The following is a 23,390-nucleotide window of genomic DNA, read 5'->3' as shown; positions in this document are numbered from 1 at the left end:
ATCCTACCATACCCCCGGTGAGTGTGAGGGGGTCCCTCCTGACCCTTACCACGCGCGCTGGTGGTGGAGGTAGGCGTTGTTAACGTTGTGGTGTAGCGGGGTCATCGACGGGAAGGCTGCAGCGCTGACGGGCGTGGCGGACCCCTGACTACGGAAGGGGTCGAGGGCGCCCGCAGAGTCGCAAGTGAGATGTGCCGGTAGGAGGCTGGAAGTGTTGGACCCCGCCAGGTTGGAGGACGATGTGGAGGACGTGTCTCGATGTTGGCCTAGCTTGCTCTCGCCCGCAGCGCCTGAGGACGACGAGGAACCTTTGGTGGCGTTCTCCTCCTTGACCAAGACTGGCACGGAGATGCGACGAGGCGACGTGGCGCTCTGGAAACCAAAGGGAAAACCATCAGTCATGAGCAACACGAAGCAGAATCGAGGCATCATCTGCTCTACTGGAAGGACAGAGTTAATGGCTATGTGCTGCTGCATGATAATGCTGGTCTTATTACCATAATCGTTAAGGATACAATAATACCTCTAATGATGTGATGTAAAGATTTTGGACAAATATTTCCCCTACTCTCTCTCTCTCTCTCTCTCTCTCTCTCTCTCTCTCTCTCTCTCTCTCTCTCTCTCTCTCTCTCTCTCTCTCTCTCTCTCTCTCATATATATATATATATATATATATATATATATATATATATATATATATATATATACAAGAGGGAGGAGACATGCAGACAGACAGAGACAAAGAAAGAGAGAGGAGATATGCAGACAGACAGACCGAGAGAATCAAATTGAAATGAAAAGGTAGACACATCTAGACAGACCAAGACAAAGAAAGAGAGAGGAGAAAGGGATGAAAGACGAAGGCGCTTTACAGAGGCGAGGGGGATGCACAATGGCTGTACGTGAGTAAAGTCCAACACAAGAAGGACGATCAGATAAAGCATCCCTAAGGAATCCAGGGGAATAAAGTGTTAGCAAAGGAGGTATGCAGAATTATGACACTGAACTAAGCTTCTTTGGTCAGTTTAGGAGAATTATCCCTTCGTTTTATGTAGCGCCTTAAAAAGACTGGTACGAATTAGCTTTTCTTTAAGATATGGTCTTTAGAGTTACCTCTGTTTTCATTCGATATGGTGTTGCAGACTAATACTGTTCTAGATCTGATAGAAGTTGAACTACCTTTTTTCGTACTTGATCACCATTTTCCGCGCTCATGTGGTAGCACCAGGAACAGACGAAGAAAGGCCACATTCCCTCACACCCGTTCTCTAGCTGTCATGTGCAATACACAGCTCCTTAGCAACAACCAGGCTCCAAAGACCTTTCCATGGTTTACCCCTACCACTCCACATGCCCTGGTTCAGTACACTAGCAGCACATCGACCCCTGTAAACCACATCGTTCCAGTACACTCTATCCTGTGCATGCCTTTCATCCTCCTGCATGTTTAGGCCTTGATCGCTCAATATTTTTTTCATTCCACCCTTCCATCTCCAATTTTGTCTACCCATCACACTATTTGTTCCTCCGCTTCTGCCGCATATATCCTATTTGTCAACCTTTCCACGCTCACTCTCTCTATATGTCCAAACTATTTCAGCACATCCTCTTCAGTTCTCAACCACACTCTTTTCATTGACTGCACCTCTACCTTGCCTTTTTATTGCTTACTCGATCAAACCATCTCATACCACATATTCTCCTCGAACATTTCATTTCCAACACATCTGCCCTCTCCCGAACATCCTCATCTATAATCCATGCCTTATATCCATGCATTATCGTTGGGACTACTGTTCCTTCAAACATACACATTTTTGACTTAGATAACAGATCTTTCTTTCTGCATAATCTTCAGTCTCCCAGAACTTTCGCCCCCTAACCCATCCTATGAATCACTTCCTCTTCCATGATTCCATAAGCTGCCATGTCCAATCCCAGGTGTCTAACACATTTCACTCCTCCAATTGTTTCTCCATTCAAACTCAGACATCAAATAACCTGTCCCTCAACCCTTGCTTTTAGTCACATTTACCCTCAGCTTCCTCCTTTCACACACTCTTCCAAATTTCGTCATCAGCTTCTGCATTTTCTCACTCGAGTCTGCCAACAATGCTGCATCATCAGCAAACAACATCTGAATCAATTCTTAGGCCCACTCATGATCTATACATACATTGAAAATCTTAACCAACCAATCAATAACACAGTTACCCTCCGCCTTAAGAAATTCAATTGCAATACAATCTACTCAAGCCCCCTTGCCACATTTCACCTTACACAAGGCTTTCATCGCCTCTATTTTCACCAAAACACTCTCCATGCCTCTCTCACTTTACCAACCCACATTAAATGCATTCAATAGTACTCTAAAGAATTGACACCTTCTCCTCACTTCATCACTAACTGTTACCACTTTACCCCATTCACCGATGCTCCCAATTGTTCTCGTGCTTTTATCACATTATTAACCTCCTTCCAAAACATCTTATTTGCCTTGAAGTCTACTGATACTCGCACACCCCAGCACTCATTTGCTCTCTTTATCAACCCCTGCACCTCTCTCTTGACCACCTGCCGCTTTCTCTTATATATCTCCCAGTCATTTGCATTCCTTCTCTGTAAGTACCGCCCAAACGTCCCTCTTTTCTCATTCATTAGCTGCCCCTTTCAGCACCTTCACATCCAAAATTCTCTCTTTTACACGCCTATCAATTGGTGCGACATTCACTGGAAACCATTCACTCTCCTCTCTTCTTACTCGTACGCACGCCTTACACCCTTCATAGAAACTTCTCACTGCTTCTATCAGCTTACCGCCCACATCATATGTTCTTAAGACCCTCCACGTAGCATCTTTATCAACCATCTCATATGTCTTCTCCACCCACATCCATAAATGCCAACTACAAATCCAGTCCATCTGTGTAATCCAATACTGCCCGTTGACTATCTTTCCTACTCATATACTTACATTTTTGCATGTCCCTCTTTTTATACCAAGTATTTCCAATCACCAGTCCTTTTTCAGCACACAGCTCCACAAGCTGTTCACCATTTCCATTCATTTTACTGATCACCCCATAACCCGCTAATTACACCCTCAACTGCCACATTACTCACCATCGCATTTCAATCGTCCATCACTAATACCTGGTCTCGTGCATCAAAACTGCTGACCCACTGACTCAGCTGCTTCCAAAACACTTGCTCCTCATGATCTTTCTTCTCATGACCTGGTGTATAAGCACTGATAATCATCCATCTTTCGCCACGTTAGAAAAATTATAATAATGCGAAGAGTTGTGAACGTGGTTATGGAGCGTCTGTTGTGTTGATTATGGTAGCAGTTGTAAATAGGGTCTAGTTAGTAGTATTTGTGGTAGTGAATATGGGTACGATGGTAGTTATAATGCTCCTCGTTGTTACAACAACAGTTGTAGAGATAGTTATAACAGCCACAGTAGGTATGATGAACAGTTGTATTGCAGTTAGCAGGTACGGTAGTAGGTATGGGTGTCTTTACAATATTCTCTGTAGACATGCTGGTAGTTATAATTGATGGATTATATAGATTCGTACTTATGGTAAAAGCTATACTCTTAATGGTACTTAAGGTGACAGTTAAAGCACTAACGATAGCTATTATAACGATAACTATCATGATAGTTACATCACTAATGGTACTTATATTACTAATGACTATTGTGGTAGTAATAACATTAGTAGTTATTACGGTAATCGTTAATACACTATTGATCGTTGAGTTACAGCAGCCGTAAGCATGAGTTATAAGCACGTGTTATTAAAAGCCTTGCTTGTCACTGAACATATTATAGTTACAGTAATATAGGTAAGTGGTGAGACTGTAACTACCATATGACAATTCGTAATGGTGATAACTACACTTTATGCCAGTTATACTGATAAATTTAAGTGATGCGTCAGTCACTTACAGTCTTCGTCATGGGGTTGAGTACGATGCTTGTTATGGTGACAGTTAGGCCAACAGTTACACTACAAGGAGCAGTTAGGCCAAAAGGGATAGCTAGGCCACAAGAGGTAGTTAAGCTGCAAGTGGTAGTTAAGTTGGAAAGGGTAGTTAAGCCACAAGAAGTAACTAGGCTACAATGGATAATTAGGCCACAAGGAGCAGTCAGGTTACAAAGGGTAGTTAAGCCACAAGGAGGAGCAGTTAGGACGCGTCTCACCTGGTTGGAGGAGGAGGTCTGCTCGGACATGGCCTTCTCCTTGGCCGCCCGTTTCATCTTATACCGGTGGTTCTGGAACCATATCTTCACCTGTGGGTGGACGAGGTCGTTAATACCACTGATATGATATAACGAAGTGTGTGTATGTGTGTGTGTATGTGTGTGTGTGTGTGTGTGTGTGTGTGTGTGTGTGTGTGTGTGTGTGTGTGTGTGTGTGTGTGTGTGTGTGTGTGTGTGTGTGTGTGTGTGTGTGTGTGTGTGTTGGTATCAGTGGTTATTGCTTGTGTGTTACGGGGAGTGTTTTACGTACTCTCGTGTGCCCCCATCTCTTGACCTTGTATTATGTATACATCCCATTCCCCAACTTAAGCCAGTTGCGTATTCATAGACTAATTCTAAGGGAAGGATGATCAGCTGGGTTGTCTGTGGGCCGTCAGCCGCGCCCAGGATTCGAATCCGGGCGGGCTCGTGCATGAATCATGGTCAGCGACGCTGAGCACTGCACCAAGGAAACCTGTGTCTGTGTGTATATTTTGGGTCTTCTTGTGTATGTGTGTGTGTGTGTGTGTGTGTGTGTGTGTGTGTGTGTGTGTGTGTGTGTGTATGAGTGTGTGTGTGTGTGTGTGTGTGTGTGTGTGTGTGTGTGTGTGTGTGTATGAGTGTGTGTGTGTGTGTGTGAGTGTGTGTGTGTGTGTGTGTGTGTGTGTGTGTGTGTGTGTGTATGTGTGTGTGTATGAGTGTGTGTGTGTGTGTGTGTGTGTGTGTGTGTGTGTGTGTGTGTGTGTGTGTGTGTGAGCGTGTGTGTGTGTTTGTGCGTGTGTGAGTGTGTGTGTGTGTGTGTTTGTGTATGTATGTGTGTGTGTGTGTGTGTGTGTGTGTGTGTGTGTGTGTGTGTGTGTGTGTGTATACGAATGCGCGTGCGTTCGCGCATTTCCAAATAATTTCTTTTGATATGGCCACCATACTAACGTCTCCCAACCCCTACCCTGCAAAAGAAAGATAATACCATCTGAATGAATAAAGAGGGGAAGAATGGAAGGAAATGAAATAAGCGATGTAAGTTGATCGAAGCAAAAAAAAAAAAAAAAAAACAAAGAAAACAAGTTGGTTGGTTCACCATGGATGCTTCGTCACTGCAACGATCAACAGACTCATCTTCCAGTCCCTCTCCATCCTCAGTCACCGTCAATATAGCGAAGAGGGTCAACATGATCATCCCAGTACTGTGACAGTGACAGTCACAATATGTGGTGGCACCTTTTGGTACGCTTAGCTTCCACATCAAGCGCTCGCTAACTCTCAAAGTCTTCCTCGCAATCATGTTCTAAAAACCTCTCTCTCTCTCTCTCTCTCTCTCTCTATATATATATATATATATATATATATATATATATATATATATATATATATATATATATATATATATATATATATATATATATATATATACAGTACGTCTCATACACGTGTCGAGTCTAACACAGTCTGACGCACCAGCTCTCCCAGTCTGACCTCGCAACTTGACCCCACTAGGCCTTTGCTACTTGACGACGTTCCCTCGCCTACAGATATTTCTTTAGCCTTTGCCCCCGAAACCTGGTTGTTGATGTGTCTCCGCCACTATCTAGGCATTGATAGTTGTGACGGAGATAATTGAAACACTAGCGGTAGTTATGGTGAGTTCAAACCAGGTAGCTTTACACAGAGGATATATAAGCGTGAGTTATAAATCAACGCTTCACATTCATACTGGATGGCCGCTGGCAACTCAAGGGTGGGTCGTTGTGATAACGCTGAGCTCTGGGACAACTTCTCTCATATGGCTCTCTCCCAGCAACCACGACCTGTCTCTCTTAAAGAGGCAGATTTTCGTATTCCTTCAGTGATGAAAGATACTGTTTTTATCCTCTCCTTATATTTGTCCACCTCCTTAATTCTTTTCATATTTAAGTCAAGGCCTGACCTCAACGTGGACTTCTGTATGTGACCACAGCCTCAGTGAAATAGAAGATGAAAGGAAGGTAGCAATGATAGATGGACACGATGACAGGTAGATGATGATATATATCTTAATATCACTACCATAGAGAGAGGGTATAGCCTTACGCTCTATACATCTTGTCTTACTCTATCTTAGGAGTTCATAAAGCTGCATGTTACTTGTAGAAAGGAAAATATGTTTGTGGACAGTTCTGCAAAAGGGAACCGTAAGGAATAAAGGAATAAATGATGATGAATGTAAGGATGATACGTAAGACATGAACCGTGTTGTTCTGACAGGCGGTCAAGTATAGAGTGAGATGGTTTGGGTTCAGACAAACGAGACATAATGGAATCAATTCCCTGAGAGCGATGCTTGTGAAGGTCGCGGTAAGATATGGTATTTGGAACTGTGAATAGAGGACAAGGGAAGACCTGGGCGCTGGGAGCGAAAGTGGGGTCTTGGACGAGGCTGACTTCTACATACACTAAATACTGTCAGAGAGAGTGAGGAGGACTGGTATGGACATTCCAAGGAGTAGTAGGGACAGTAGTTCGACTGACGACGAACGCTGCTGTTCTCGTGGGGGGGTGATCAGCTGGGGGATCAAACACAGCGATCTAGGAGTAACTGAAGAAGATCTATATTATTGAGACCCTGGAGCACGACAGTAAGATCCTTGGGTATGATGACCTGGTTATGTTAAAGACCAGGTCATCGTACTCAAGGGTCGCACCGTTATGCTCAAAGCCGGAGAGTAATAAACAAGGGTCAAGTTCAATTCTTTTTTATAATTTCCTCGACTGATATCTTCCACCTCAGGTGACAAACTTAGAGATCGTGCGGATAGAGAACTTAGACACCGTGCGTAGGGAGAGGTCAGACACAGTGCTGACGGAAAGCTCAGACACCGTGCGTATGTATAGGTCAGACACCGTGCAGATAGCGAGCTCAGGCACGGTGCAGTTGGGGAGCATTACTGGAAAGCACTGCCCAGGTCTTACCGTGTCACTCATGCACGAATTTTCTTGTTCATCTCTATGACTGACCATGTTTAACACGAAAGCATCTCTGAACACTCGGTTGCATATCTTTATCCAAATCAACGCATCCGTCATATTTTTCAGAAAGAAGGAAAATTTACATGAGTTAATAATTTACGAATTACAATTACTGAGACTTATGACATTGGACCACGTACGCCACCAACGTGTGGGTGACGCGCCTTGAGTCAAGGTTGGTTAGCAATGGTATTATAAGCATGGAACTTAGTGTCTCTGGACGAATTTCTTGACGTCAGGACCGTCGTCAGGGAGGAGGCTGGTCATACTGCTGACACCCAAGTCGTCTGTCACCCTCCCGAACCAGGTTGTTAATCAGGAGTTATCACAGATCATATACCGACACACTTACCAGCTCCAGCTGAAGACTGGTAATATTCTCATTGTCTTCGTGGAACACACGGGGTCTCCTTGCTTGTACCACTGTTCTTCTGCCTCTGCCTGTCCTCAGCCCAGTACTCTCCTCTCCATCACGAAACATATTCACCCTGTTGTCAACTTCCTCCTTACTGTCGGCCACCTTGCCCACATCCTCCACACACATCACTCTTTCAGCAGATTGTCCACCCGTCCTACTGCTGCCATGCCCGTCACCCAGCCTCCATATAACTCCATTCAGTCAAAGGATGAGTGATGCAGGAGACAGGAAGTAGCCTTGTCGAACCACAAGTCCAGTATGGAAACTATCTCGCAGCTTCTCCTCTACAATCCTAGCGCACTTAGACTCTGGCAACACGTCAGGTTACTGTGCGTAGCAAACTGGGGAAAATGGTAGTCATATTCCGCCAACTACCTGTCTGTGTATAATTACCTGCTTGTACGGTACAGTGGGAGGGCGTTCCACACTCACGAGGATCAATCTCTTGTACTTTCTTCACCATCGTATATATCTTTATGCTTTTAAAGGCTCTCCACATTCACAACTCTCTTACTCATTTTCTTCCATTCATCCAATATTCATATCCTACAAAAGGACTTCTATTCATCTTTTCCAACAAGTTTCTAGTTATAGCCTTTGGATTCTTCCTATCCTTGCATATTTTGAAGAACGGGCTCAAAAAACTGAAAATTTGTGATCAGATCACTTCTTACTCTTCGTTTCATCGTGGACATCTTGAAGGACGGACTCTAACCCTTCCCTGTCACCCATCTTTTTTTCGCTCTCCTGTGAACGTTCTTTATTAGTTCTTTGTTCTTCATGAAGTGCCAAGTGACCAAACTTGAGAAGAGTATTGCGGTATCGGCCTAATGTAGGACGTGACTAGCTTGCTGAATATTTCCCCGTCCATGAACTCCAACGCAGTTGTAACCTATTCCATCACAGTTTGTTTCAACCATTCACCCGCGGTGGAACGCTGGCGACAGGTTGGGGATGTTGTCGACTGAAAAGTCCCTTTCACACACAGGTTCCTGCTGCTTATTTTCTATTAGCAGTTACATGTTTGTAATTGTGTGTGTGTGTGTGTGTGTGTGTGTGTGTGTGTGTGTCTGTGTCTGTCTGTCTGTCTGTCTGTCTGTCTGTCTGTCTGCCTGTGTCTGTGTGTGTCTATGTGTGTTTGCACAACATTCATGAAATATCTTCTTATAGTGCTGGAATGACCTCCACATCACAGTTTTTTTTCTTTTTGAAATTATATTTCTAATTTTCTTGGCAGCTTCCACGGAGAACTTATGACCCAGCGTCCCGGCTGTACGACTCAATATCTTTCATCTGCATCTTTCTGAAACTAACCAAAGGATTAGGAAAACATTCCACGGAAGCTCTTAATGTTATCCTATCGTCAGATCGTAAGATCGTATCTCAGGACAATAAGAACTGACATTATCCTCATGTCGTTACATCTTATCTGTTTATCGGTATCTTTTTCGGGCTTTTCGTATCAGACGGTAGTTTTGATGAGTCACAGCCACAAAGATGTTAATCAGCAGCGAAAAGAAATAAGAAATAAACTGTTCAGACAAGGGTTTTGCCACAACCCATGCCTGTCTGCGTTCTTCATGAAACGTGAATTATTCAGGATAACATCTGAAGAAATACGAGTAACTGGCGAGGGTTCCCGCTTGTTAGATCCCATTCACAACGTCTTGTGCTTGAGGTCGTCCTCCCGTCCTCCCACCACACTGCTGTCGCCTGTCTGAGAGATCATTGCGCTGCGATTCTGAAGTCTGAGATGAACCTTTACCGCCGTGAGACGCTTCGGTTGAGACAGGTAGACAAGTCTGGATCTTTAAGTGCAAGGCAGTGACTACGTCCTGGCGAGGCTTCCACGTACGCTGGATTCAACAGAAGCCAAGGAATAACAGGTTTGTTCCTGGAGTTGGATAAACCCTGGCCTTGGATGACCTTGTAAACCTGATCTCAACAAATCGTGTTCGCTGACGAAAATGGTAGATGTGGCAGAGGATTCACCACAGACCTCACCCCCAGCAGCGGAATGGCAGAGGACGAAGGCGACCCTCCTTCAGGAACCGACGGCCACACCGCTGCCAATCTCCGCCGGGGGGGTGTCCCAGAGCGAGTCATCAAAGTGTACCGTCCTCCAGCCGCCACTTGTCCCCACTAATGACCCGGCCACAATCCCTTGTAGCGCCCTCAGCCGTGTCGTGGGCGTGCAAGGTGTTGTCTCTGAGCGTCGGGACGCCCCCCCCTCAAGAGCTGGGGACGGCCTCTCCTCCTCCCGCCGATATTGCAGTCTGATCCCTGGTGGCTGGGGCCCCCAGATCTCTACCACAGCAGAGACAATCCCGATGACAAAGGTTCCGGACCAATTGCAATCTTAATCCACCGCGTGACAACGTCCCGTGCCAGCTTTGATCTGCCGACCTGACAAAGACGCCGCCTCATCTGCTGCACCGTTAGGTCTCCTGGCGACCACATGTTGCACACCACCGAATGCAACCTTCCCTCCCTCACCCTACCCTCCTCCTCCTCCTCCTCCTCCTCCTCCTCCTCCTCCTCCTCCTCCTCCTCCTCCTCCTCCCTCAAGCAAGTGTGACTTGCCCCCCAGACACGTGTGATGCGCCCCACCCCTGGCAACACCCCTCAACACATGTGACATGCCAGCCCACTGCAAGACCACTGGATGCCTTCCGTCCACTGCAACAAAACTGAGGTGCGACCTAACCCAGTACAGCACCACTGAGGTGCCACTCTACCCACAGAGGTGTACCAGGCCCACTGTGACACCGCCGGTACTAACAACTCATCATCCGTTGCTCTGCAAGTGTCACTGCATCATGCACCTGTGATGCAGTGACACAAGGAAGGCAACGACACGATCAGTGCAGGACAGATGTGCAAAATAAAGATATGGATAGATAAACATATATCTCAAGGATACCGAATTGTTATACTTAGCGGACCTAACAAGGTGATTAGCACGGTACAACCCTTGACAGCACAACCCTTGGGATTGCTGGCCTGGCCTTTAACCTGACCCCTTGAGGTGTTGTAGTTGAAGGGTCATACCGTCATACTCAGAGGTACGAGCGTCATGCTCAAGGGCGGGTATGTATCCATGTTACTCACAAGGATGAGTATGTAACCGAGCTGCTCACAGAGATGGTTATGTGCCCACGTTACTCACAAGAATTGAGTAAATACATACGCTACTTACAAAAATGAGTAAGTACTCACGTAACTTACAAGAGAAACAGTTTCCGTTATACCCGGATGTCATGAAAGGTGGCTGAGTACTTCCATCATACGCTCACCAGCGTGAGTACAAACACATTCATGAGGACCGGTTGATGTTGCTTATTGTGACTCATTCTCAGGCCGCCCGGAGTCGACCCTGCCTAGGTTCGAATCTTAGCCTCAGCAGTTGGCCCACAGTCAACCCAGCTGTTCATCATTCCTAAGGGTTGGTTCATGATCTGGGTATATGGTCTAGGCTAGGGTATATTCACATATGACACAGATAAGATAACCTTGAGAAGTGTATTCCTCTGCCCGTATCGTCTCAGCCAACATAGAAATAGACAGATACAACATCCTCACAAAATCTGAACAGGCTCCACGTAAAAGCAACGCACCAACCCATCCATAAGAGAATGCGAAGCAAGCCAAGAGACCAGCGCGGGAATGGCATGTATGTAACCAAACACGCGCCGGGAAAGACAAACAAACAAACACGATAAATTAACAATGGATAATTCATAATCAAACATTTGGACAGATGACACGCTGGCAGGCAGGCAGGCAGGCAGGGGAGAACGAATGCAAATTCACTTAGATGATAAACCAAGATTCGAAGGTTGATATTCCCAAGTAATGGTACGGAAAGAGAAGTATCAGTTATGGTGGGGAAAATATCTGTAATGTTGGGGAAATATTAATACTGATGGGGAAAATATCTGTAACGTTGGGGAAATATTGGTAATGGTGGGGGAAAATATCATTGGCGGTGATGAAGGTTTTATTATGGTGGAGAGAAATTTCGGTAATGGTAAGGAAAATTCTGGTTATGGTAGAGTAAAATGCTGGTAATGGTGGAGAGATGTTAATGATATCATTGTTTAGGAAAAATACAACTTATGTCCCAAATCCAGTTCCACTTCTAATCGGTGAAAACGTTTTGCAGCATAATGAAATAAATAGAAAAAAAGATGTACAGTCAACGATAAAAGGTATGAAAGTAAATAAAACGAAGACAGAGAGAGACAGAGGAAGACAGAGGAGGAGACGAAAGATGAGACAGTCAAACCCATGAGCTGCTCTTTTCAAAAAGTCACTCGCTACGGGAAATGTTCCAGAGGAAGGACAATTTCCCAACGTATCAGCGACATTCAGAAAAAGGCAATAAATCGCTGCCAGGGGAAGTATCGTCCAATTAGCTTAACGTTTGTAGTTGGTAAACTCATGGAAACCATCATTCGTGATAAGATCGTAAACCATTCAGAGGATCACCACTTGATATACGATGCTCAACATGGTTTTCGAAGATATCGCTCACGTCTGACAAATCTGCTTGATTTTCTTATACAATAATCAACGCGGATGAAAATGAAGCAGTTTGTATCATCTATTTACATTTTCCAAATGCATTTGACAAAGTTCCACATCAAAGGTTACCAAGAAAAATTAAGTCACATGGCAATGATGGGGTTGTACTTCGATGTTTAGGAAACTGATTGACTGACCGTAAACAAAGTGTAAAATTAATGGTTAGACTTGACAAGTGTTGTGCCACAGGGATCAGTCTTAGGACCGCTTCTCTTTCACATATAGATGAACGATATTGATAATGGGCTTCACTGCGAGATCTCTAGATTCGCAGATGATACTAAGATGATACAGAGACTGAACGTCTGCTGTATCATACTGACATAGACCAAAAAATGATGGACCGGGCTAATACGTGGCAAATGAACTGTGATATCGATCAAGTCCAAGGAAATTATTCTCATTCTTTACAACTCACTGGTGCGTCCCCCATCTTGAACATTATGATCTGTTTTGGTCACACTACCCGAGAGAAGACATAGTCAGAATGGAGAAAGCACAGACGCGAGCTGTTGAAGACGATTCCCGTGCTGAGAATCAAATGCTATCAGAGCCGACCAAGAGAATTAAATCTATTAAGCTCAGAAAAGTGAAGGTTGAGAGGTGATCTAATACAGGTATTCAGAATCATTAAAGGCTTCGGTAATCTCGAACTAACGAGCTACTTAAGGCTAGATTCGTCTCACTGTACTCATTGTAATGAACATAATCAGCGGACGTAAACTCGTGGACAAACACGTTTGGCCTCGAATGAGGCGATGTACTCTTTCTGCGACAGGATTTTCAACACATGGAATGATTCATTAATCAGAGTTATTGAAGGCTGTACCATAGATATGGTTAAGCAGACACTTGATAGATATTTTGCTTCACCTCCACGACTTACATTGTCAGCTACACGACAAGTTTACAGGTCTTCCTCTTTGATGAATCTATATATCATTCCTACCACAATAATCCATATGTTTCTGTTCTCTTCCACTATCACCAGTAGCCTCGTAAGACCTAATGGTCTATCGCTATCTCTGTTCAGATGTATTCACTTAGAATGGCGGGTAAAATATAAGTAATAATGGGTAATATCAGTCGTGGCAGGAAAAATATAAGTAGCAGTGGGGAGGCAAATATCATTAATAGTGGGGAAAAATATCGAGAGGTAATATTTTTTTTATGAGGCTGGTTTGGCAGCCGCTTTACGGGGGAGGGGGACGAGGAGAGTGGAAACAAGAGAGTGTGGGGGAGGAGAGGAGGGAGAGAAGGGTGTGTATATGTGTGGGAGGAACGGAGGGAGGAGGAGGGGGGGGGGGGAGAAGGCGTCTAGGATGGCAATAATAAGTAATAAAGGGAGGGAGATAAAGAGTGTTGTAGGGCGGAAAGTGATCATGACGAGGCGGGGGGAGGGCATGGGGTACGGGAAAGGAGAGCGGGGGGAGAGGACGCTGTAGCAGAAGACTTGTCTGGCGTAGCGTCCCGACCAGTCCAGCCCGGCGACTCTTTCTGTTATGGCAAGGGTCACTGTGATGCTCAGCTGCGTTCGTGAATCTCCAGTTGGGGTACTGGATTATGGATTATGAGATGAGGACAGGCACGGATCAGATGGTGAACCTCTCGTCTATCCATAACTGGTTCTTAATGGTTGTTTCTATAGGATTTTCACAGACACACAAAGCACATTACGAGCCAGGCAGCAACACACGGACGCACATAAAAGTGACGACTGTAAACATGACCAGCGTTCTTATAGACAAATCTTGCAGCCTTGACCGGAATTCTCTTTTATCGCTGAAGGTTTTACACACAGACGTACAGAAGGTGCAAGCAACACCTTCCCTCAGCTCTACAAGATCTATGTTCGTGCGCCATTGGCCAGCATTTGTTGTTTCCAGGATCGGAGAGACTCACTGACAGACAGGCAGGGAGCTGGATCGTGGGTGCTTTTCATCAGAGCCTTATACGATCCTTGAGGGAAATGCAGTGGCCTTTAACCTGACTCTTGAGAATCATAGGTCACCTTCTCTTGCCCAAGGGTCACGCTGTCGTACTCAAGGGTCGTACCGTCGTGCTCAAGGGTCGTACCGATGAGGGGAATCAACCACAGCGACGGTGGTATAAGGTATGAGAGGCGTGGCCGTGCCGTCCCGTCCCGGGAGACATGACTATCACCTCTTGGCCACAGGTAAAACTATTTCTTTACGTTTATTTTTCTATCTGTTTGTTTGCCTGCCTGTCAACCTGTCATGGTCATGACTGGTGGCTGGAGGGGCCGACGAGCTTCGGTGTTCACCACCTGGGATTGTATGATATGGAGACCTCAGGGTCTATGTGGGTGGATGGGCCTGGCCACCCATACCCAGTTGCCCCTCGCCTTCCGCCCACTCCCCAGGACGGTCGTGGCGCACAGGAGGTCCTGCCTCGTCCACGGTGGCGAGGAGGGTCAGCACTAGACCCCTCAAGTTAAGATAATATTTTATCCAACAACAGTGATTGAAGTGTGAGCATCAGACGCCCCAGCCGACCCTCTGCCGTAGCTTGTGCCCAGGTAACTGGCCTTAGGATCAGTGAAGTTAGTGCTACCCTGCTGGTAGGGTGCGGTCAGTTTCACAACTAACATTGGCTATGGTCAGGTGATCAACAGCAGGCAAGGTGGAGTAAGTAGCAGGAGAATTAATAGGGTTAGTTGACGAACAGACTAAAGCTGCGTGTATAGGCTGGAGGAGGAGCAGGCAGAAGAAGGCCGCCACCTAGGATGGACTGGGGCAGGAGGAGGCGAGAAAGCCTCCCCGTACCTTGGAGTGGAGTAGGAGGAGGTCGCCCAGTTGTGTGGAGTGAAGCAGGGGGAGGCCACCTCGTAGTGTGGAATGAGGCAGTGAAGGGGCCGCCCCCGTAGTGGAGAGTGGGGCTGGAGGAGTCCACCCCCGTAGTGTGGAGGGAAGTTGCCCCCATATTCCGACAGGTAAACAGTTCAGTGCGCTGCCTCGCCTCCTACCCTGCTAGTTACACTACACTCAGGTCCCTCAACAGATCGATTTGCTGTCACGGGTTAGAAAAGGGCTGTTTGTGGTGTAAGGGAAGCAGGAGGACCCGCCTGGACGGGAGGATGATCTCATGACAGCCGATACTGCCTCTCTATTGACGAAGCTGCTGACTCGTGGTCGCAAGACGGTACTCCAGGACCAATATAAAGTGAAGTGTTGAGGACCAGACGTTGTCAGTGTGCACGGAGGGGAAAATCTAAAATATGAATGTTGTAGAATCAAGCTCCGCGCTATCTGGTGAGACCCTTCACCCTTCGTGCATCATGTTAATCCTGGCTCCTCTATATCCGCCCAGAAACCAAACGTGGGGCACCAGCGAGGGATCCACAAGGAGGACCAGTTTTATCATGGACAAAGTCCCCAGCCCCTGGCTCCTGCTCCCGTCCCATTTACACTAGCGATCGGAATATGTTCAGCAGCCCCAGTGCGTCCCTACCCCTTTTTCTCTGTTGGTTGGGACGTGTCTGTATTCTATACATATGTCTATATCGATTCTCAGAGAAATTGATACAGTGGCACAAAAACGAAAGAAAACAACACTCCAGTCCCAGATCGTCTTGCTATACGCTTTCATTCTTCTTCCGATCCCTCATAACTTCTTCCTCCCTGTACTCCTTCCTTCTTCCTCTACACCCTCCCTTTCTCCCTTCTCTCTTACCCTGCGCGCCTCCTCCCCTCTCACCTGGGGAGCTCGGCAGCCAGGTGATCCCGAGGAGCCAGCGGCCAGGATGAAGAGGAAAGCTTTATTAAGATCACGTCGGGGGCCTGATCGCCACTCAGGCGGAACACAGAGACAGACGGGGACGCGACGACACTGTATTTTATGCGCCTTGCTATTCCCCAGAGCACGCACCGCACGCCCCTCCGTCCTGCCCTGTGCCTCTAACTAGCTGTAAAAATAATTTTTTTTTATCAGTGACGTAGAGGAATGAAAATAAACGCCAGGGAACTAATGATACAAACACTTTTAGCATAAAAAAAATGGATGTAATTAAATGATCGTCATGGTATTATATGTATGCACTCTCTTACGATGCAGAACTTGGTTTTGATAAGTCGTTCGCTGCGTCGTATCATACATGATGAGGCACGACGATTCGACTCATGAACACGACAATACGACCCTTCAGTACGACAGTACGACACCCGGGTCTGATGTTTGATTCAAGGTCAAAGATCACGTCATTATACTTCAGGGTCGTACAATTGTATTCAAGTGTCGTATCGTCGTATTTAAGGGCTCTATCGTCGTGTTCGAGTGTCGTATCGCCGTGTTTAAGGGCTCTATCGTCGTGGTCAAGGGCTCTGTCGTCGTGTTCAAGTGTCGTATCGTCGTGTTTAAGGGCTTTATCGTCGTGTTCAAGTGTCGTATCGTCGTGTTTAAGGGCTCTATCGTCGTGTTCAAGTGTCGTATCGTCGTGTTTAAGGGCTCTAGCGTCGTGTTCAAGTGTCGTATCGTCGTGTTTAAGGGCTCTAGCGTCGTGTCCAAGTGTCGTATCGTCGTGTTCAAGTGTCGTGCCGTCATGGCCAAGGTCTCTCCCGTCAAGCTCCGGTGTCGTCGTACCGTCTAACTCAAAAAGCGTTTAAGAGACAGTGAATCGTCATGATGCAAGAAGCTCATCCCATTCAACTTCCCTGCTCAATACCACCCGATGAAGAACTCGTCCACCGTAACCCACATGGGAAAACGATCATAAAAAGCCGTGGCACCGAATGATTAAAAGTACAAACTAATAGAACTGACGAGGGACAGATGCGCGAACAATCGACAGCTCATCAGGGAGACGCGCCCGCCCACAGAAAACGGGGGACGGAGCAGGTGATACTGGCTTTTGTTTCTGGCACAAAAGGATGCGTCAGCAGTTGGTCTTTTTAGACGAGTCCCGGGCAGTCCTCGACGGCACAGTCGGGGCTCTCACAGGGGACACTGTTCGGTAGAGGAAGGCCATTTAGACCCAGTTTCACGACTGATTTCAGTCGTAAGTAGCGACTGGCATGGGGTCGCACCTTGTTCGGTGTGTATATCTCCGAAACGGACGCTACAAGTTCCTTTACTCGTATACCCTGTCGCAAAATCCAGATATAAAGTATCTGTTTATTCGTTATCCTCAACACTGTTAATTTCTAATGAGACAATACAGGGAATTTGAATCCCATTTTGTGGGACACATCGGAGGAGTTTTCGTCGGCGTTTGTAAATGGCCCACAGGGGTGCCAAACGCGGTCTGGGACGTCCCCGCTGGGAATGGGAATGGTGGCCCTGGGAGAGAGAGGCAAGCCTGCTGTACGTCCCTGTGTGTCATGGTGTGTCACGGTGGTGGGAACGCGATCACCTCCGTCTGCTGGGATTTCTGTCTTGCCTGCTTCTGGAGCTCCTGCTGGTGAGAACGGCGGCGCAGGTGACACAGGACCAGGGGAGATGCACTTGGCGTTCCTTTCGCCTGTTGTCCTCAACCCATTGTGTACGAACCCATGTGTGAGAGCTCCTTATGTACTGTTGTTCACAGATATCAGCGCAGTAGAGTGCGGGAAACCGCTCCGTGAAATTGGTTTAGAGAATGTTTGTAGTAGTGGTAGTCTACATTCGGACCTGACGTTATTCCTCAATATGATTTCTTTTATTGGCATTTGAGAAGGAAGATCTCCAGGTCATTTGAATTTCATGAAACTTGCAAATTTCTGTCGAGGGAATGATACTATGAGAGGCTCGAACCCGGGTTATGAGATATCAGAGATCACAAAGACAATATGCATGTCAAGTGCGACACTAAGACTTCATAAAGACTTTGTGGTCTTGAAGGATCAACCCTCGATCTAAACCTACCCTTGAAAAGTTCGTGGCGTGATCGCTGCACACACCAAATGCCACTGCCTCTGTAATCACCCAGATCCTCTCACAAAGTATGATCGCTCGAGTGTTACTTTGTTACACCCTAACAGTTGTTCGTCTATGTCTTATAAACCTCATAGATAGAGGTCAGAAGTCCAGTGTTCAAGGGCAAGAACTGACTTCAGCAAACATTAGTCTATCGAAAGATATGCAATAACATGACAACGAGTGATCACATGAATGACGGATTCCTCGTGGATATATTGTCTTTAGAAAAGCTCAAGCAAATACGTAAACACGCAAGGAATCAACTTTTTAATGTGAAGAGATATTACACAGAAGCTTATCAAAATATAGCAAAGATATGAATTTAATCCTAAAGGAACAACCCGTCCAGGTAAGAGTGCGTTGATACTGGACAAAAACGCAACATGAAGTATCAGGACGAATCACTGTTACGTATACGGGAATCGTCTGTTTGTTTATACGATATCGTGATTAACCAGAGACTCATTAAAGGACCGGAGTATTTACACGCCAGGGATTATCTTAGAGGATTACTTGGGAAGCAAGATTAGTTATTTGTAAACATGGAAGCAAGTGGGATAATCTCCTCAGCCGGGCACCGCTGCTGCCTCACCTGCCTGGCCGGCCGCCAGGGCTGGGTCGCGCCCCACACCACCCAGCAGAGCCGGAAGCTGCCTCGGAAGCTGTGTTTTGACCATCATTTATTTTTTCTTTTTACGCTAACTGAGACGGCCTGGCCAACTGCATGCTCTGGTCAAGGCCATCTCAACAACGCTATATATATATATATATATATATTTTTTTTTTTTTTTTTCATACTATTCGCCATTTCCCGCGATAGCGAGGTAGCGTTAAGAACAGAGGACTGGGCCTTTGAGGGAATATCCTCACCTGGCCCTCTTCTCTGTTCCTTCTTTTGGAAAATTAAAAAAAAAAAAAAAAAAAAAAACGAGAGGGGAGGATTTCCAGCCCCCCGCTCCCTTCCCTTTTAGTCGCCTTATACGACACGCAGGGAATACGTGGGAAGTATTCTTTCTCCCCTATCCCCAGGGAAAAAATATATATATATTTTTTTATTTATTATACTTTGTCGCTGTCTCCCACGTTAGCGAGGCAGCGCTATATATATATATATATATATATATATATATATATATATATATATATATATATTTTTTTTTGCTTTGTCGCTGTCTCCCGCGTTTGCGAGGTAGCGCAAGGAAACAGACGAAAGAAACGGCCCAACCCACCCCCATACACATGTATATACATACGTCCACACACGCAAATATACATACCTACACAGCTTTCCATGGTTTACCCCAGACGCCCCACATGCCCCGATTCAATCCACTGACAGCACGTCAACCCCGGTACACCACATCGATCCAACTCACTCCATTCCCTGCCCTCCCTTCACCCTCCTGCATGTTCAGGCCCCGATCACACAAAATCCTTTTCACTCCATCCTTCCACCTCCAATTTGGTCTCCCACTTCTCCTCGTTCCCTCCACCTCCGACACATATATCCTCTTGGTCAATCTTCCCTCACTCATTCTCTCCATGTGCCCAAACCATTTCAAAACACCCTCTTCTGCTCTCTCAACCACGCTCTTTTTATTTCCACACATCTCTCTTACCCTTACATTACTTACTCGATCAAACCACCTCACACCACACATTGTCCTCATATATATATATATATATATATATATATATATATATATATATATGCCTAAGCCAGTTACCCAATTTATCGACCATCCCTTAGGGGAGGATGAACAGCTAGGTTGACTGTGGACCGCCCGATCTGCAGATATATGAGATCATGACACAGACGTATTTTAGCTTCTTGAGCACGACACGATCATGAACTGTCAGGTACATTGTAATATCCCGTCCCATGTACTCCTATGCACTTCCTAAGGGCCAGGTCAAAGGCTGGGTCATCATACCGAAGAGTCGTTACTGCGAGGTTTCATACACACAAATCATATGTATATAACCAATTGGACATGTGTTCTGCTGCTCGTTAAGACATGACACAATACTGTCAAGAGAAAAGTAGAATCACATGGAAAAAAGATTGTTTATGAGATTTTCGTGGGTGGGAATCTTGGCATAACACGCCTAAACCCACTTCCCTTACATGCCGTGCGTGACAGCCATGTCTTTTGTCAGGTGTTACGTCAGCGTGACGCGCGTGACGCCAGGTTGGTCCAGCCACACGACAGGCGTGTGGGAGGACACATCAGGAGGACCGATGCCATAGGCGGATGTGCCGCGGGTTGTCAGTCTCCCCGTTGACTACGTCGGGTCTACGACAGCGGTCGTGGTGGTCAGGGTGAAGTGATGCGTCTGTTCCGGCGATGAGCACGAGAAGGAAATGCAAGATTTGAGCGACCGAGGTTTTAGGCGGTGTTTCCTGTGTGTACTACCGGGAGGAGAGGAAGGTGTGGAGGGGGAGGGAGTACTGGAGAGTTTGATCGAGCAGATATGACCTGAAAAGCACGTCCGATCTTCCTGACGCACCAAGCAGACTTTCAAGCTTAGTGTGAGGTGATGTGAGAACTTTTTCTCTCACGCTGTAGCATGAGAAGGAAAGCTTAGAGGCGATATCTAGTGGATTCTGTGCCAGAACCTAAGATGTACGGCTCCATAGAAGAAAGGGAACTTAGCTCAGAGTCCACTGGTTTATTTTGAACCAAAATGACTTTAGCTCTAGTGCAGGCCGACTGTACCTGTATCTCTAGCTCATAGTAAGATGATACAGGATAGTACATCTGAGTCAAGAAAAGATATGTGCATGAAAACCAAATTCAAGCTTTGGGTCTCGTGGCAAACCTAATTGAAAGGAAGGAGGTGAGGGCGTCGAAACGTCCTTCTTAAATGTATTCCTCCGCAGAGCCATCACCTGCCGCCAGCTTCCTGGGGCTCAATCTCGCGCAGTCCATCACGCCAGGCTCCAGGTGAGTCTGCTCTGGCCGTGTGCCGTTCCTAGAGGGAGCCTGGGCGGCGCTGATGGAGATACTGCACGGAGGACCTCCTCCTCGACCTGCCTCTCCCTCCCTCCCCTCACCGCCAGGCGAACCACCGCTGCAGATGTGATCTGCTGGTGGCGTCGCTGAGGGCAGCCCTTTACCTCCCCTCCTTTGGCTTCAGGTACCCCGGCTCTGCTGTCTGGGAGGGATATGTAGCTTGGGGCTATGACGTGTAGTGTGTAGTGTTTAACGTGGCGGGATGTGCAGGGTGAAGACGTTTGTCTTGCATTTTGGTCGTTCAGTATGGGAGAAAACGATTAAACCTGAAGTTTAACGAGGAAAGATCAGCGTTGGTTAAATAAGTCAAGTGTGGAGTACGGGCATCCAGCGTGAAGGTGGAATAGCAACGCTTAGCGTGGATTATGAACGTTTAACGTGGATCACGGACGTTTAACGTGGGGCACGGATGTTTAGCGTGGAACACGGACGTTTAGCGTAGATTACGAACGTTTAGCGTAGAGCACGGATGTTTAGCGTGGATTACGAACGGTTAGCGTGGAGCACGGACATTTAGCGTGGAGCACCGGGATGTTTAGCGTGGTGTTGACGTCCAGCGTGGAACGTGGACGTCTAACGTGTAGAACGTACTATGTGGGTGATGCAAGTCACCGCTGAGGGAAGTGCTCTTTCCATCTCGCCTGGACAACTTACCGCTGAGGCAGACGGTGTATGACTGGAATCAATCAAGGCTGCTTTCTGCTGGTGTTCTTGCCAATGCTCCTGTTTTTGTTTGATGTACTTGCTGGTATCATTTCCATAGTTTTTGTTAGTTGCTTTTGTTTGTTTTGGTGTAGCTGCTGCTGCTGTTGCTGTTGCACGATTTGTTCATTGTTATTTGATTTGTTTTCACTTGTTTAATATTGTTGTTATAGTTGCTTATTCATCTGTTTCTTCTTCTTCTTCTTCTTCTTCCTCTTCTTCTTCTTCTTCTTCTTCTTCTTCTTCTTCTTCTTCTTCTTCTTCTTCTTCTTCTTCTTCTTCTTCTTCGTCTTCTTCTTCTTCTTTATCTTCTTTTTCTTCTTTTTTCTCTTTCTTCTTTTTCTACTACTTCTTTATCTTCTTTTTCTTCTTTTCTTCATTTCCTTTTTCGTCTTCTTCTTCTTCTTCTTCTTCTTCTTCTTCTTCTTCTTCTTCTTTTTCTTTCCTCTACTTCTTTATCTTCTTTTTCTTCTTTTCTTCATTTTCTTTTTCTTTTTTCTTCTTCTTCTTCTTCTTCTTCTTCTTCTTCTCTATCTTCTTTCCTGTTCTTATTCTTTTTTTTCTCTCTCTCTCTGGAGGTCTTTGACCTGCGTAAGTATTTACATGTGTTGACTCGTCCGGGTCCGAAGCACATTCAGTTGGGATCATGTTACACTGTGTGCCGGAGAAACCAAGACGACCCGCTGTATCTTAGGAAAGATAACAACATCGAATGCGCATGTAATGCGAAGCTGCATCCCGAATTTTATCTCTCTCTCTCTCTCTCTCTCTCTCTCTCTCTCTCTCTCTCTCTCTCTCTCTCTCTCTCTCTCTCCATGAGAGAGAGAGAGAGAGAGAGAGAGAGAGAGAGATGAAGCTGATCTTTGCATACTTTAAGGATAAACTTGAATACTGACGTGTTGCATGAACTTCATCAAGACAAGGAAAAAAATATCAAGCTAGGAGGAGTTCGAAAATATTTCTCAAGTATCAACTCGAGGGAGTGATGCCTGTAGATCGTCATGCAAGGTTAAGAGAACTTCAAGTCTGTAGCCTAGAAGAAAGGGGAGCAAAGTACATGATAATCTACGTGTGGCATCAAGCTGAGGTTCTTCAAAAGGTATAGGTTCGTTGTCCTTCTCCAGGCGCTGTGGCCAAATTTTAAGAGGCATATTGTAATGCTGGCCTCATACACTATGTGAACAGCCTTTTTTTTATTTTCTTTTACGTTGGAGGCTCACGTCACAGACAAAAATCCACATCAATGCCGGGCCTTAATTGAAATATGGAAAGGATTATGAAAGAGAGAAAGAAGTGCATAGGAAAGCATTCACCAATTCTAGAAGAAGTGAAAATCCTGCTTTTTAGAATTATCATAGTTATTTGGAAAGTCATGCGAGGGTTGAGAGTTCCAAAGCTTTGAGGTGTAGGGAAAGAAACAGCTGTCAAAACGGCCTACCCTTGAGTTGCCAAGGGCCACATAGTAATCATGAGACGGACCACCTTGCCGAGTATTGCGTG

General features: G+C 46.0%; 1 protein-coding gene across 1 annotated transcript in view; it reads right to left on the bottom strand.

The window, feature by feature from the left end:
* Positions 1-23,390, bottom strand: part of LOC139764693 (thyroid transcription factor 1-like) — a 99,296-nt gene that overhangs the window by 3,632 nt on the left and 72,274 nt on the right. The window contains exons 4-5 of the mRNA XM_071691606.1: positions 4,212-4,301; positions 1-372 (exon numbers count right to left, since the gene is read on the bottom strand). The exon at positions 1-372 is cut by the window's left edge and continues 3,632 nt beyond it. Coding sequence (XP_071547707.1) covers positions 46-372; positions 4,212-4,301 — 417 coding nt within the window. The 3' untranslated portion in view covers positions 1-45. The remainder of the gene's footprint in view (positions 373-4,211; positions 4,302-23,390) is intronic.

This window comes from Panulirus ornatus, chromosome 1 (assembly GCF_036320965.1).
Source record: "Panulirus ornatus isolate Po-2019 chromosome 1, ASM3632096v1, whole genome shotgun sequence".
Classification (NCBI taxonomy): Eukaryota; Metazoa; Arthropoda; class Malacostraca; order Decapoda; family Palinuridae; genus Panulirus; species Panulirus ornatus.
The sequence above is the reverse complement of the archived record's forward strand: the minus strand, read 5'-3'. Positions and strand labels throughout refer to the sequence as shown.